The sequence below is a fragment of the Coenobita brevimanus genome, chromosome 58 (genome assembly GCF_032717465.1).
Source record: "Coenobita brevimanus isolate Jiangsu-jjx chromosome 58, ASM3271746v2, whole genome shotgun sequence".
Taxonomy (NCBI): Eukaryota; Metazoa; Arthropoda; class Malacostraca; order Decapoda; family Coenobitidae; genus Coenobita; species Coenobita brevimanus.
Genome location: NC_137011.1, coordinates 1,845,430 through 1,861,973, shown reverse-complemented (window position 1 = coordinate 1,861,973; position 16,544 = coordinate 1,845,430). Strand labels below are relative to the sequence as shown.

At 40.3% G+C, this 16,544-nt stretch overlaps 1 protein-coding gene across 1 annotated transcript; it reads right to left on the bottom strand.

Moving 5' to 3' along the window:
• Positions 1-1,929: 1,929 nt before the first annotated feature.
• Positions 1,930-12,916, bottom strand: LOC145402616 (uncharacterized). Its single transcript, XM_080274609.1, has 7 exons — positions 12,824-12,916; positions 10,607-11,484; positions 9,142-9,279; positions 8,062-8,187; positions 7,144-7,273; positions 3,727-3,874; positions 1,930-3,649 (listed from the first exon to the last, which is right to left on the bottom strand). The coding sequence occupies exons 2-7, from the start codon at positions 11,194-11,196 to the stop codon at positions 3,636-3,638; spliced, it is 1,146 nt and encodes a 381-aa protein (XP_080130735.1). The 5' UTR covers positions 11,197-11,484; positions 12,824-12,916; the 3' UTR covers positions 1,930-3,635.
• Between the last annotated feature and the right edge of the window lie 3,628 nt (positions 12,917-16,544).

Sequence of the window (16,544 nt, the reverse complement as noted above, 5' to 3'; positions counted from 1 at the left end):
TTCTTATCAAGGCCTTCATAGCATCAGCTACTTTCCTTTCTTGTGTCACTCTTTCCACTTCTTTTGCACATTTTCCTCTCTTTTTTTTTATCACTGTACCCAAGTATTTGACCTCTCTCACCAATTCCAGTCTCTCCATTCACTGTGACATCACACTGGGAGTCACCTTCTCTCTCAATGACCATCACTTTTCTCTTTTCTACATTTACTTTCAAGGCACAACTCTCACAGACATCAGCAAAACTCTGCACTAGTCTATCAAGTTCTTGTCCGGTACTTGCAAGTAGTACTAAAGCATCAGCATGCAACATCCATCCATCCACCCATCATCCAATCCTACATTGCCCCATGAGGAGCACAGGAGCCAGGGTCTAGGCAAGTTGGTCCTGACATTTAAGATGAGTGACCAGCCTCACTCATCCCTGAGTGGCATTACATGAGCAATAACCCCAACACCCCTTGGATAAAAACCTCCACCAACTCAATCCGATTGGAGCGCCATAATTATCCACTAAACCACAAGGCGCCATAATTTAGTTATATGGTTACCCCCCAGCATAGTAAATGGTTTCCTGGTGTACAGGAAACCATTTGGCTTGTCACTCAGTGTTGAGTCACCCACAGGCAGAAGGAAAAGGAAAGAATGAAGGACAGAATGACAAAAGAGGGAGTGTCAAGTCACCCGTAGGGCAAAGGACGTGGAAAGAATGAAGTAAAGAAAGGCGGAAAAGGAAGGAAGGAATGGAGGGAGGAGAGGAAAGGGCAGACACTCGAGAGCAGCACTACACCAAGTGAGTGGATGGTGAGCACCCCCACTTACCACAATCAGCATACATCAAATTTGAGATATTCCATCCATCACCATTAATACCAACGTCATCCCTCTCTTCGTTACACATGTTTTTACTTCTCTCATCACCCCATCCTTATATATATTGAACAACCATGGGGACACCACACATCTTTGTCGCATGTCCACAATGATCGTGAACATTCACTTAGATGCCCATTTACCCTTACACATGCCTCTCTACCATCATAAAAACTCCTCACGGCACCTAGCAGCTTACCATCTACACCATACGTGTGCAAAACCTTCCAATCCTTCTCTGTCTACTTTGTTGTATGCTTTTTCCACTTCCATGAATGCCATAAACACCTTATATTCCTTCTCACAAGCCTTCTCCACCATGTCTTACTGCAAATATTTGCTCCACATATCCTCTGCCACCCCTAAAGTCACCCTGTTCATCACTCACTAGGACCTTCCGATACCTCTATTACTTTCTCCTTAATAATTCTTCAATATACCTTCCCTACCATCATCAAATTAAATGGGTTAATATTCTGTATCAGATGGCAATGGCCCCACCTGGCTGGGGCCACGGAGGGGTTGACTACATCCTGATGGGTCTTTTGTCAAGGCTGTTGCTGATGAATGCAAAGGTTACATCCTCTCAGGTTAGTGGATTTTTAGTGTCCACGTACAGGGCAGTCCATATATTAAGTGTTCCAGTCCTTAAGCATTGTGGGGATGTCTCAGTTAGCATTCCTTGTGTCTACCCTGCATTATTTCCTCATTTTCAAAACCAATTTTCTGCTGAATAGTGTGTATTTTTTTATGTCTCTTGACTGTGTGGTTGCTGACTAGCTTCCTGACGTAATCCCCAAGCCAGCACTCTGAGCTGTCCCCACAACACACAGAACTGAAGGGCACAGTATATGACTCATCCTGTATAATGTTACATTTCCGTGAGCTTATGCTTGATGGAAGTACAGAGGTCCCTGCCTGCTTCCAAAGTTGCTTTCTTAACCTCTTTACAAGGGGAAAACAGGTTATTGCATAGCCAAAAACCTGTTAATAAATTATTCACAGCAAGTTTTTTATTTTGCACATCATTTTTATGTTGCAAAAGCAGACGTGTTTAATTCTGATTTGTAGAACTTTATAATGTACACTGTTGGATGCTCAGAAGGTATCAATCATAAAATGGTTAATGGAATGAAAGTCATGCACAAAAAATGAAGTATGAACATCTGAGAGTAGTGATACTGTTTGCAACACCAATGGTAATTCTTGCCAGCCTAATAGGACCAAGGGTATCACTGGAAACAAACTTGCTGACATTTGCTGCGGAGGAATCACGGCATAGCGAACAAATTATACGACCCAGCCAGGACCCACGCTGGGCTGTTTGAGGCTTTACATCACTGGGAACCAATGTATTTTACAGTAAAAGCTCACAGTTACAGCAGGTATGTGTTCAGTTTCATATCATATTAGGACAAATATGCTGGAGTACACATCCAGAGTTATCAGACCAATACCTATATCTGCTAATCAAACTGTTTTTAATAACTTAAAATTTATTATACTCAGGATTTTGAGTTCATGGTTTCTTTCCATCTCATAAAGGACATTTAGTAATTAATATTATTCAGCAAAGAAATTGCCATCTTAACAGAGTAATAACATTGGCTCAACATATATGGTAATAAACTGATGGTTTAATAATGTTGCTTTACAACTATCAAGCCAATTGCTTCCAACACCCACAATTCTCCCCTCCAACAGCATACAGTTGAGTCATGGATATCATCATCAGACTAGTCTGCTATACTTTATCTCTGATACTTCACACTGCCTTCTGTGCCCTAACTTCCCTTTGATGAGTAAATTTTTATATGCTTCTGTCCAAATATGGCCCTCTGATATAGTTTAACAGACACTCCTTCATGCAGAATACTGTACTGTAAACACACTGAAATTGTAAGAAAACGTATATTTCTTGACTGTACACCAATTATGAAACACCTGTCATCTCTTCTTTCAAAGTGTTATATCTTGACTTGCATAAAGATACCCTGTGGCTTTTATGTTAAGGTCAGTACAACTACAATATCAACTAATTCAGCATGTCTCCATATACAGTAGCAGCACTTGCACTTGTCCTTAGACCATACAACTCTAGTCATATTAAAGGCATGTTAACTACTTCTACCAGATGACATTCTTAAGTTTATTCTTGCTACCTCAAGATTATTTTATTTGACTTAGGAGAGATTATCTGAACTTAAAGGGTTAGATAAAGCCTTCACAACTAAGGTGCTCTCCTAATCTGGAAAACTCTGGTAGTAGCAGGGATAAAATACATGAGACAAATCCACAGTGACGAGATCAAAAACACTGGATTGTGAAGTTAATAAAGTTCCCAACAACATTCAATGTACTTAACAATTCTTCTGCTATCAAGAACTTAACTCAGCATTAAAAAAAATATATAAATATATATAAATGAACATTACTGAAACTGGGTACAGAATGACTGTTCTAACTTGTATATTCACTGGCAATGCCATCTTCCTCCAGTATGAATGGCTGTCAAGCACCCAAATGAATTAATACCCCAAGACTGCAACACACCACCACCAACTTTACAAACTAGGTCCTTATTTCAGTTACAGGTCTAAACAGGTAACAGTATCATCAGCACCAGCACCCTACACTACATCTTCATCATCAGTCCTACTGGCTCTGGTTCTGCTTCTGTTTCTTCTTCTTCTTCTTCTTCTTAGCCTTTCCTGTCTTTGCTGCACTTTGCACTGAACCAAAGACAATATTTTCAGTGACATTTTCATTTACCTTCACCTTGTCTTCTGCTTTCTTAGTGAGGGTCTGCACTGTCTGGCCATCAGTTTGTTCACAGGGCATCTCCTTTTCTTCACCTTTGTTTTTTTTCTTATTTTTCTTTCTCCTCTTTGACTTATCTTCCACTTTAACTGCTGCTTCTTCCTTCACTGTCTTACCTATTTTTGCCTCTGAAATGTCTGCTCCAGCTTTACCCTTTTTATTCTTCTTACCCTTTTTCTTACCCTGCAAAAATGAAGCATCAGGATTCAGAAACAAAAATTTATCCCGTGAAATGTGCTACATTTGTTTGGAACATCCTGAGTTATGACTTGCACTCCAAGAATTAAAGTAACCTATATGAACTACCGGTACGCCTGTCATATGTGTAACCCTTGAATCCAGGTGATGTCTTATTTGTTCTCACTACAACACTACTCTATTAACCCCTTCATGCACCTAGAGTTTTCTGTAAGTTTGTGTGACATGATCAGAGAAAGTGCTGCGAGGGCAGCCTGGACTCAAGCACAAAGGAAAACATTCCCATGAATTTTATTTGCCCAAGAAATTAGTTATATTGGTATAAATTGTATACCTTCACATTTGTTTATGTTTATACTATACAATAAGCTACTAAAAACTCACAAAACTGAGTAAAAGTACAATGAAAGTACCAAAAGGCAGTGACTGTAATGTGTTTCCACAGCGAAAATAACTTCCCAAAACCTTACCGCAATATTTTGCCCACACCAAGAAAGAGCTAAGCATATGTCTATACTGCATGCAGAATTTCACAAGTTTTCATGTGGTGCCTTCAGAATTTTGATATGACCAATAGTTTTCGAGTAAATCAGCAAAAATTGAGTGCACACCCCCCTCCACCCCCCCACTGAAAGCCAAATCAGACTATGTGAGAGTGTTGGCCTTGAAATAGACACCCTCCCCAATGACACACCAAAGATTGATGCACTTCATGCTAAAACTTTAATATTTTTGTCCAAAATTGCCCAACTGGCATCCCTTCTGACCAACACTGACAAATGTATCATAATGCATCACTGGTTCCTCTTCAGACTAACACCATTTTGACTTGTTTCGCATCATAGTGCACAAGGAAGTTAATAAGGCATTTTGGGGTTTGTTAAAACTATGGTGGTGGAGAGGGACACCTTCATGTGGTGGCAGTGATATAACTGGGCAGCTCATCTGTCTGGTTATGGAAATGTCCCTCAGCTCCCTCCCTATCCCCCAGATGGAGGATGGTGGAATGCACAAGGGCAATTAAAACCTGCAGTCCACTGGGTTCACATTTCAGACAAACCTGGGGCTGCTACTACTACTACAAACATTAATACTACTACTACTACTACAGTACTAAGACTATACCTAAATCCTCCAGTCTTAAAAGTCTAACCTAAGCTGATTAATATTGTCAGAACCCACAAATAAAAATACAAAGGGATTCCTGACATCGTAGTTTAAAAGATAAAGTGGAGTAAGAAAAGCAGTGAAGTCAAAACAGGCAGCTATGTTGTACTGTACATATAAAAGACATGCTGAAACAAGAGAGTAAAATGTTCCAACACCACTAATGGTTATGGTAATTTGTGGAGGATGCTTCAAGTTTCAGGTCCAAAATTTCTTGCAGCAGGGTATTCTCCCATAATAGCTATGACATGCCTGCTCTGTCATTAAGCATATGGGAGAAATGGAGTTCCCCCGAGCTAAGCCCTGTATTGGACTATATAGCCCCGCTAGGGTTACAGGAGCTAGCTACCACTCCCGGCACGGCAGACCGGGCGAGGCTCGAACTCGCAATCCCCCGATTACGAGTCCGGCACGCTACCACTGTGCTACCGCGCCCCCCTGTCATTAAGCATAGAAAAGAGGCGTTTATATGACATGCCTGCTCTATGTCATTAAGCATAGAAAAGAGGCGTTTATATGACATGCCTGCTCTATGTCATTAAGCATAGAAAAGAGGCGTTTATATGACATGCCTGCTCTATGTCATTAAGCATAGAAAAGAGGCGTTTATATGACATGCCTGCTCTATGTCATTAAGCATAGAAAAGAGGCGTTTATATGACATGCCTGCTCTATGTCATTAAGCATAGAAAAGAGGCGTTTATATGACATGCCTGCTCTATGTCATTAAGCATAGAAAAGAGGCGTTTATATGACATGCCTGCTCTATGTCATTAAGCATAGAAAAGGCAGGCTTGTTCACCAGGTGGATTAGATAATGGATATGACAGCTAAAGGTGCTGGTGATCATTGAAATCTCCTAGCAAAGAAATTTCTGAGAAAAGAAAAATGTAAATAAATATACTCCACTTGAAAGGTAATATAATCAGTGAAATTTCAGAGTAAATAGAGAATAGTAATGTTGGAAGTAAATAAAGAATACTGTACTATATAAACTAAAGAACAAATGCAAAAATATTTACATGTGGATGATTTATGATTGGCATGGGAAGCCAAGATTTTGAAGGTGTGTGATGACTGAATGACTGTACGACATATTTCACTGGGCATACAGTTTGGTAGTAATCTGTATTTGGTCAGTTTCTTGTTTTCAAAATGGATCTATCTAACTATAGCCAGATGCCATAATCCCATATGGGGAGCCCATTTTTCTTTGAGTCAGATGTTTTATGGGGAGGGGCACTAGGCTAACCCTCCACCAATCAACTTGCTGACACACAGGGAATGTATGTGAGTTGGTTGTATGGTTACCACCCACCACTGTATATGGTTTCCTGACTTACAGGAAACCATTAGGCTTGTCACTCAATATGAAGCCAACTTAAAAGGAAAGAAGAGAAATCAAAGTGACGAAAGATGCAGTGCTGCTCTTGGGTGTCAGCCCTTTCCTCTCCTCCAACCTTCTTTCCATCCTCTTATGTCTTTCTTTCCTTCATTCTTTCCTTGTCCTTCTGCCTATGGGTGACTGTACACTCCCTCTTCTGTCTTTCTTTCCTTCATTCTTTCCCCTTCCTTCTGCCTGTTGGTGACTCTACACCGAGTGACAAGCCAAATGGTTTCCTGTACACCAGGAAACCATTTACTGTGCTAGGTGGTAACCATGTAACCAAATTTTGGCGCCTGGTGATTTAGTGAGTAATTACGGCGCTCCAATCGGATTGAGCTGGTGAAGGTTTATATCCAGAGGGTGGTTGGGGTTTATTGCTCACGTAATGCCACTCAGGGATGAGTGAGGCTAATCACTTTCACCTTAAATGTCAGGACTAACTTGCCTAGCCCCAGGCTCCTACACTCCTCATGGGGAATGTAGGACTGGATAATGGATGGATGGACAGGAAAGATGGGAGAAATAGGAACAGAGGAGGGCAGACACAGAAAAAGAATGTTAAAGGTGAAAGAAGAAGTAGACAGCACTACATCATGTGAGTGGATGATGGTAGCCACCACCTACTACTGTTGGGATGATAACAATGATAACAGTGATGGTGATGATGATGATGATGAAAGTTAATTCTTCCAGTTCATACCTGTAGCACAGCTGCATGGGCAGCTTCCTTAGAGGCAGTTAACTTGACTGTTTTGCCTTTAATTTGCATCGTCGAGCGTTTCACTGCTGCAGAATACTCTGTTTCATTTTGGAAATAAATCCTCCCAATTCTGGGGAAAAAATAAAAAAGGTAATAAAAATATCTAATAAAAAAAAATAAAAAAAAAGGTGTATTAAAATAGTACACTGGAATGTCAAGATAATGATGATGATCACTGGACTGATCTATTTATATATATATGTGTGTGTGTGTGTGTGTGTGTGTGTGTGTGTGTGTGTGTGTGTGTGTGTGTGTGTGTGTGTGTGTGTGTGTGTGTGTGTGTGTGTGTGTGTGTGTGTGTGTGTGTGTGTGTGTGTGTGTGTGTGTGTGTGTGTGTGTGTGTGTGTGTGTGTGTGTGTGTGTGTGTGTGTGTGTGTGTGTGTGTGTGTGTGTGTGTGTGTGTGTGTGTGTGTGTGTGTGTGTGTGTGTGTGTGTGTGTGTGTGTGTGTGTGTGTGTGTGTGTGTGTGTGTGTGTGTGTGTGTGTGTGTGTGTGTGTGTGTGTGTGTGTGTGTGTGTGTGTGTGTGTGTGTGTGTGTGTGTGTGTGTGTGTGTGTGTGTGTGTGTGTGTGTGTGTGTGTGTGTGTGTGTGTGTGTGTGTGTGTGTGTGTGTGTGTGTGTGTGTGTGTGTGTGTGTGTGTGTGTGTGTGTGTGTGTGTGTGTGTGTGTGTGTGTGTGTGTGTGTGTGTGTGTGTGTGTGTGTGTGTGTGTGTGTGTGTGTGTGTGTGTGTGTGTGTGTGTGTGTGTGTGTGTGTGTGTGTGTGTGTGTGTGTGTGTGTGTGTGTGTGTGTGTGTGTGTGTGTGTGTGTGTGTGTGTGTGTGTGTGTGTGTGTGTGTGTGTGTGTGTGTTTTTTCCTTACCTGACGGTCTGGTTCTTGATAATCATGGGAAATGTGTTGGCATGCTTGACAGTTTTAAAGATTTTTTGGGCATCATTTGCAATATCCCTCACAGCAGCATCATCAGGAAGGCCAGCCACATACAAGCTAGAACATGAAAACTACATTAAAACATACAAATCAGACTGTTGACAAATAAATAAATAGATATATACTGTAGTCTGTTCACTTTATCTTGGTGTAAAACTGCCAACCATACACTTAACTGCTGTGCTGTAACAGAGACTAACAATGGAATGCGGTGCTGATAACAGGTGCTATGTAAGTAGTAGTCTTTTTCTGCCATTGAACTACATAAGCTACAAAAGGACAAAACTCTGGATCGAGTTAAGGTGAAAAGACTACAGTAAAAAATAAAAGGGCTATGAAAAAAATGCAGGACTGTAGTACTATCTTATTCTACCAATGAGCAACAGGAAACAACCTGCAGAGCAACAAAGAACAGCCAGCAAAAGGATAAATATCTCTACCATGGTAAGGTGAACAGACTATAACTCTCAGGATGCTGCAATACTTATTCCCATGAGTCCAGGAGAGATTATTTTCAGTTTACTTTTCCCATTACTAGGCAATTTTATCCAACTTAGGAAAGACTTCTTGCAATGAAAGTGTCTATTAAAAAGCTATATATGACCCCTCCAGTTGAAAAGTTTATCCACAGATGAATAGAGCCAGGATTCTGTGGGCTTGAATGATGAGTAAATGGAAGCATGGCCCACTGGATTGGGCAAACTTAGGCTGTCTGGACATTGCTGCTCTTCAACCTGCCCTAGGGTGGGAAAGAAGGTCTGGATGATGATGATTAATAAAAATGTCTGACTTCAAGAATAAAATGAAAACAACATCCTTCTCCACTTTAATTCCTTTTGTTGACTTGAACCTTCTTTCATCCCCCCCCCCCACTATTTTATCTTATTTCATAACATTCCCAGGCTGTGTGTAATAAAATACATCCCTAACTTATAGCTAATTGCTACTCTACATTCAGCCCTCATTATAAGCAATCAAACCTTCTACAAGGGTTTAGTACCCGGTACTCACATACGCTTCCCCATTTTTTTCCCCAACTTCTGATAAAAAGGTCGATGAGTGTAATTCTTCAGTTCTGGATCATTTTCCAGCTTCTTTTTCAGTGCTGCTGCCTCTTCTTGAGTGCTGCAGCCAACACGGATTAACCTGCTGAAAATACAAAGAGCAAATTTATAAATGAATAGATCAGGGTTATGATGATGATGATACGCACAACAACTTGCATATTATGCTTGTCTGTAATGTACAGTGCAGTATCTTAGAAGTTAATGTATACAACTACAGTGCACTTACAAAAGGTACAACATCCTGAAAGCCATCTACAATTTTCATCATAACCAGCACCTTACACCACAACACACTCACTTCATACACTCTACTTTCACAACACTGACAATCCTTCAACATAACCTCAAGAAAAAATCCCTAGCTGCACCCAGCTGAAGTGGCTAATCTCCTGCAATCCACCATGTTCACATTCATGAGTGTGGGGTCACAACAATGACAGATCTTCCTCTCTCACTGTCACCAGTTTCCTAAATCTCAAACTCTCCACATCACACTACCGGTATTTTCCAGTATTCTGTATTTCCTTCACCCTTAACATTCAGTCTCCTATGACTCAAATACAGCAGAAAATAATTATTTGGCATTAGGTGGAATATAGAAGAGCTGTCCGAAACACAAGAGAGTTAAATCTTACAATAACTGCTAGCCTTACACTCATCTCACCTCGTTGATTACCATAAGTCTTTGACATTTTGACATTTTCTCTTACTCGGTATCCATGTTGTACAGCCACATATACATGATGGTTTAACTACACTGTCCCTCTATGCCTCCTTTACCTCCAAACCAACTCTGCTTTCCTATCAGTTTCCTTGTTAAAATGCCATAATATTTTTCATATGGAACAACGGGCACTGTACACCAGAGAAAACTGTTTCATTAACTTTACAGATAACAAATGAATATTTATAAGAAATTCTTTAACACCATTCTGGGCTGATGACACACCGGCATATCATCTGTTAGCCAATCAATTCCGGACTGATAACGCACTGGTGTGTCATTTGTTGGAGCAATTTTTCATGGCTCAAACACACAACATAACTTTGTGAACATAGGCGACAAATCTTCGATTCGATGGAAACTCACCCCCCATCCAGGAACTGGGTAGGTAAGTTATGCAAGGCTGGCCCGGGAAAGTATTAAATTAATAAGAACTTGGATAAAAATAAGAGATAACAAATAACGACAACTTACTCTAATATCAAAATTTTGTATATAACAGAAAAGACTGAGGATGAGATGAAGGGATAAAGTGAGGAGGTATATGAGGAAATGGGTAGGAGCTGCAAGAACGACAAACAAATGGCAGGGGACAGGGCGACATGTAGGTAATGTGTTTGTTGGCACCCCTTATGGGTCAAAGGCATCTGGGTAAAAATGAATAGCAACAGTATCATCGTCTTACCTGTATGCTTGGACAGACTCAGCCTGGGACAAAACATCCAGGACAGCAAGAACATGTGGATCTTTCAATGAAACCCTACTTCCACCTCGGAAATACATTACAAACTTGTTAGGAATACACGGCCGCTCTGCTGCATCATTCTCACTCTTCTTATCCTTGCCATCTGCTTGAGCTGGGATGGGCATTCCAGAGGGTGAGGTTATAGCCTGTACTTTGGTAGCTGGTGATGTAGTGTCCTCCTCTAGCTTCCTCTTTGCCCCTTTTCTTTTCTTTTTACCCTTGGGAGTCTGCAGTGCCTCTGTAGCTTTGTCAGTCACTGAGTCCACATCCATTGACTTTTCAAGGGCTGCAGTTTTATTTTCAGTTTGGGATCCTTCTGTAGGTTTGGGGATCACTGATTTGTCAACTTCCATTGACTCTTCTGCGCGTGCTGTATCTTTAACGTCAGATTTCTCCATCTTTTCCTCACTAGTTTTAGGAGTTGCTGGTTTGTTAATTTCCACTGACTCATCAAGAACTACTGTAGCCTTAACATCAGAACTCTCAATCTCTTCCACAGTACTCAGCCTCTTGCCTTGATCCTTATTCATCTTTTTTGAAGTTTTGGGGGTCTTGCTTGGATTCTGAATGCCAATTGTACCTGGACTCTCAGCTGGATCCTTATTCTTCTCCTCTGCTGATTTAGAAGTTCTGCTTAGAGCCTGAACACCATTTGTATTTAGATGCTTGGTTAGATTCTTATTCTTTTTTGCTGACTTCGGAGTTTGGCTTGGAGTCTGAACACCATTTGTCCCAGGATTCTGGCCTAAATTCTTCTTTTTTGCTGACTTGGGGGTCTTGCCTGGAATATGAACACCATCTTTACCCTTTGAAGTGACCTGAAACACAAGAAGTACACTTCAGTTTTGACACAAGACATTAAAATACATAAGGGTAAATTGACAATAATTAAAACACTGAACATGGGACATTCCTGACAAGACAACCATGAACATTTTTTGTCTGTTCTCATTAAATATTACTTCCATGACATGCCAACCTTCCTTATATCTCTTTATCTTTTCCCAAAATCTGTCCTTAAAAGTTCAGAGGATATCTTTTTTTTTGTTTGTTTGTTACCAGCACAGGTACGGTACTCAGGGACTACCGGTATTTTATTTGGCTTAGCCATGACCTCCCTGACTTACCCCATAGACATCTTAAATTAATTTAACTAAGGAAGAGGGAGGCCAAGGATGAGGTGGAGGGAGGGAGTAGCAAGGTATAGCCTACAAGAGAGGGGGGTGTGAGATGGAGGGAAGGGCTATGAAATAGCAGGGGACAGGGCAACATAGAGCCGATCTGTCTGTGGCCACCATTAAGGGATTAAGGCATCTAGCAATGGATAGATATACCGGTATAATCCTTAAGGAGACATAGGACCACCTCTTATAAAATTCACAAAATTTTTCACCTACTTTTGAAATGAATCTGTGACTTTCAAAAGTGTATGGAAGAGCATTTTTGGGTATAAAATGAATCCATAAACAAAGAAAATATGATTACATAATGGATGGGTTAGGTTAAATTTGGATAAGTCTGGTTTGGTTAGCATAAATTTGGTTAGGTCAGCATAAAACAGGTTTGGATAAATAGGTACTGATCAGGGTAATTTCATTAAAAAATGGCATTCACCTGTCTTCGACCACAACAAGATGGCATCCATCTAAATAAATACTGATTTTATCACATTCTGCCACTTAAAAAATAATAAAATAAAAAGCACTGAAACTTGAAAATACACTCAAAAAGTTCTTAAGGAATCCCATGAAGAGCTAAGGTATGGAAAAAAACAGAACTGCAAAACATGGTGGTCCTATGTCTCCTTAAGGACTACCTATATGGCAACATGCTAGGGTGAGACATCTTCATATGGTGGCACCTATATAACCAGAAAGCTTTACTGCCTGGTTATACAAATGACACTAGACTCCTCCCTACCCCTTCAAAGCAGGATGGTGGACTAAAGGAGTGAAGCAACTTCAGCCTTCCTTTCCCCAACTCTGAACATAGCCTAGGCATTTAACAACTTATTAGACTCTGCTGTCCTACATATTATATACATACCTATACCATACTTCCACATGTCACCACATCGATGCTAACACCCACCACACCTACTGAATAAATGCTGATACTGTTTCATACAGGACAGGTGTATTAGCCACTCTGACTTACCTATTTGAAGCTTAAGGACCTATTTTAAATGCATGGGAGGTTAAGAGACTTCTCTTGTGGGGCTCCCATCTCTCGTTCATTCTTGAGTGTGAATTTGTGTCGTTTTTACAATTATCAGTACTGTACATCATTTCGTACACTCTATTACCTTTTTATATTTCTAGGCAACTAAATAGTACTGTTGGAGCATACAGTATTGCTTAAGGTATCAAGTGCAGCAGAAAAAACTTTGAGGGAGAATAATAATTTGATTCTGACCACGAACATTTATCTGACCTGTTTTAGAAAGAACTTATAGAAGAATCATTAACCAGGGTACATGCTCCGGTAATGCATTCCTGCCATTCAGGAGATGGGGAGGACACATTACACAATATCCCTGTTATTGAGTACTTCAGCACAGCATACTACACGACGGAATACATCATGGAACTTACTACTTCAGCCTCCGCTAGTCCCAACATGGTGTTTTTTAAAACAGTATTGCCACGCACCCACACGTGCTTCCTTTTTGCCAGTCTACTCCAGTCCAGTAGTAGGCGTGGGATAAGCCTTTAAGACGGCTCCCACTTTCATGTTTAGTTTTTCCTTAAATATTTTCATTATTAGTAGTAGTAGTATTTATTTTTACAATTATTTTGTATACATCTTATTTTCCTTTTTGCCTGTGTCCTCGCTCTGTACTTCTCGCATCATGGCAGATTTGTACTTCACCGCAATTCTCATTGTGTATATTTGCTGACTTTATTTGTTATAATTACGACTGTAATTCTTGCCGTACGTTGTTTCATTTTGTCCATACAGAAGTTTTATTTCAATTTCTTCACACGCTTTTGTTTACAATAAGGCGTCAGTGTTGCCAAGTCCATGGTAGAGTGTTAGTTCACGAAAAATCGCTATGTCCCTAAACATAAATCTCCCAAGCCTCACAAGAAAATTGGCTGAAATCTCTAAAATTGTGTTTAGACTCCAGAAATAATTATAAAATCCCCAAAATATCTGTCGCCACATATAAAAAGTTGGCATTAAATCACTCATCTAGCAGCGCTAAATTAGAAGCTCTATTGCATGTCAACAGCACCTTTTATACAGCACTTAATCACTGCTTGGTCAGTCATCCGTGTCCCTTTAAGCACTACTTCCATTTAATAACTGCTTACACATTTTACCCATTCACTCCGAGGACACGCAATCTCCAGCTTACTTAAATGACATTAAATACGCAAAAGGATTCAAGACATGTCTCTCTCTCTCTCTCTCTCTCTCTCTCTCTCTATATATATATTGCTCAGCTTCTTGATTACTTCTAACACTTGTATCCTGCATCACTTACATTAGAACATGGAAAGGATTATAGCAATGGGCATGTTGGCCCATGCTAGGTAGCTCCTCCCAGAATATGACAACTAGAATAAAAAGATAGCAAAGAAGGCAATACTGTATTACTGCACTTCACAAAACAGGTTCCCAATTATTCTATGTATGGTTGATGAAGTATACACTCTGTAAGTAGCATATCTACAAATATTTGGGCATTAAAATATACATTAGGCATTGTTTCTTTTCCAGTACACCTATACCTGCACAATGTCGTCAGTAATAGAATAGGCATTTTGCTTCTTTCCCAGTATATCTAAGCCAATTTTCTGAATAAAGGATATTTACTGTACATATGAAGTGTCACTAACTTCCTTTAAATCGGTGAGGTGTAGCCAAGATCCCAAGGCCTTAATGTGAGACTGTGTACCCTTTCACTGGATTATGCTGTTGAGGATACTGAAGTGGGATACATACACATCATAGCACTGATATATGCATCTCTCAGCTTTCTCCTTTTATAAGGGAAGAAACAGTGGACTGCAGGACCAGAATAAGATATATGCATCTCTCAGCTTTCTCCTTTTATAAGGGAAGAAACGGTGGACTGCAGGATCATAGGATCTTGCCCACAGTCCACTGGGTTTCCATTAAAATAAACCTAGCACCACAACAACATCCTTAGAGCCAACATGTCATTCTCCATCTCTCCAGCCATCATCCAATTCTTTGTAGCTCCATAAAGAGCATATAGACCCTGGGCCTGGCTGCTTTGTCTATAAAGTGGTGAGTGACCAGTCTCTCATCCCTCAGTGGTATTAAGCAAGCCATTGACCCAAATTATCCCTCAGATTTAATCCATTATGGGATTCTAGTGGGCACAGAGATGGTTATGTTACTGCACTGTACAAGGTGATTTCTGCTAAGGTCCAACTCTGAAATTCATGATGCCATGGAAGTGGTTGTCATAAACACAGCTTTCAGAAAAGATACAGTAGGTATGCAACTAACAATCAGCAAATGTAACCAGACTGATTCTGTATACTGTGTAAACCACACATAAACAGAGTGGACATACAAACCTATGCCAAGGAACGTGTGAACCAACAGAATGTTTCTGTGACCTTGCTTTTAAGTTGGTTTAAGTTACAGTACAGAACCAAAATGCAAACAATCCATGCAACCAATGCTGTATTACTATCTTCATGTTTAATTAGAAAACAAATACTGTATGTGCACTATTCACTCATTCATCATCTAATCCTGTGTTGCCCCATGAAGGACATAGAAACCCAGGGCTAGGCAAGTTGGTCCTGACATCTGAAATAAGTGACCAGCCTCACTCATCCCCAAGTGGCATTAAGTGAGCAATAAACCCCAACCACCCTTTGGAGATAAACCTTAACTGGCCCAATCGAATTGGAGCATCATAATTACCCACTAAACCACCAGGGGCAATAATTTGGTTATATGGTTACCACCCATTGCAGGAAATGGTTTCCTGGTGTACAGGAAAGCATTTAGCTTGTCACTCAGTGTAGAGTCACCCACAGACAGAAGGTGGAGGAAAGAATGAAGGAAAGAAAGACAGTTGAGGAAGGAAGGTAAGAAGGATGGAAGAGATGAAAGGGCAGTTACACGAAAGCAGCACTACACTGAATGAGTGGATGGTGAGTGCCCCCCCCCCTACCACTAATGTATACTACTGGCATGTGAAATTCATAGATCTTGAAGGTTTGGGTATCTCTACAATGACAAGTTACCAGGCACAACAAAACCAATACCTCCATGTCAAAACTGTCTTGCATCAATCTTCCAGCACCCATGGCAGACTAGTTTTGCTCACCATTACTGTACTAACAAACTACTTGGAAGACCACAGAGCACTGTTCTGAATAGTAAATGTTAGAAGACTATTATAAACCAATGCAGGAAAAAATAAAAAGGGGGGGGGCCAGGGGTATATTTCCTTGATCTTGAAAGGAGTAGGACTGGTTGCTAAGTAACTTTTCCCAAAACTACAAATAATGAACTTATACACACCATCACACCTTGAATGAACTTCTTTATCTACTCGTACTGTGTAAGGTAACATTTTCTTGACACAGCTTCATGGTTTGGGATGCTAAATATCCTGAAGTATTAATTTTCCTTAACCGTATAATTCTTACTGGTTTCACATTTCACAAAAATATGAATTGTCAACCAAGCTGGGCAATGTATTCTTTTACTGGTTGTGTGTGTGTGGAATAATTATGGTACAGTCACACTGGTTCAGGCTCACTTCTAATATATTGCAAGATTTTACAGCAGATTAAGTGAACTTCTGCCTAGGGAATGTTATCGGTTAGTACATAAGAGCATAAAATGACTAAATCTGCAGTTTAAGGGCTAAACATCATAA

Excerpts from the sequence above, each read along its gene's own strand:
- LOC145402616 (XM_080274609.1), bottom strand. The coding sequence starts at position 11,196 with ATGAATAAGGATCAAGGCAAGAGGCTGAGTACTGTGGAAGAGATTGAG. Across the intron at positions 9,280-10,606 it reads GAGTCTGTCCAAGCATACAG|CAGGTTAATCCGTGTTGGCT; the intron begins GTAAGACGATGA and ends TTGTATTTTCAG. Across the intron at positions 8,188-9,141 it reads AAAAAAATGGGGAAGCGTAT|CTTGTATGTGGCTGGCCTTC; the intron begins GTGAGTACCGGG and ends TTCATGTTCTAG.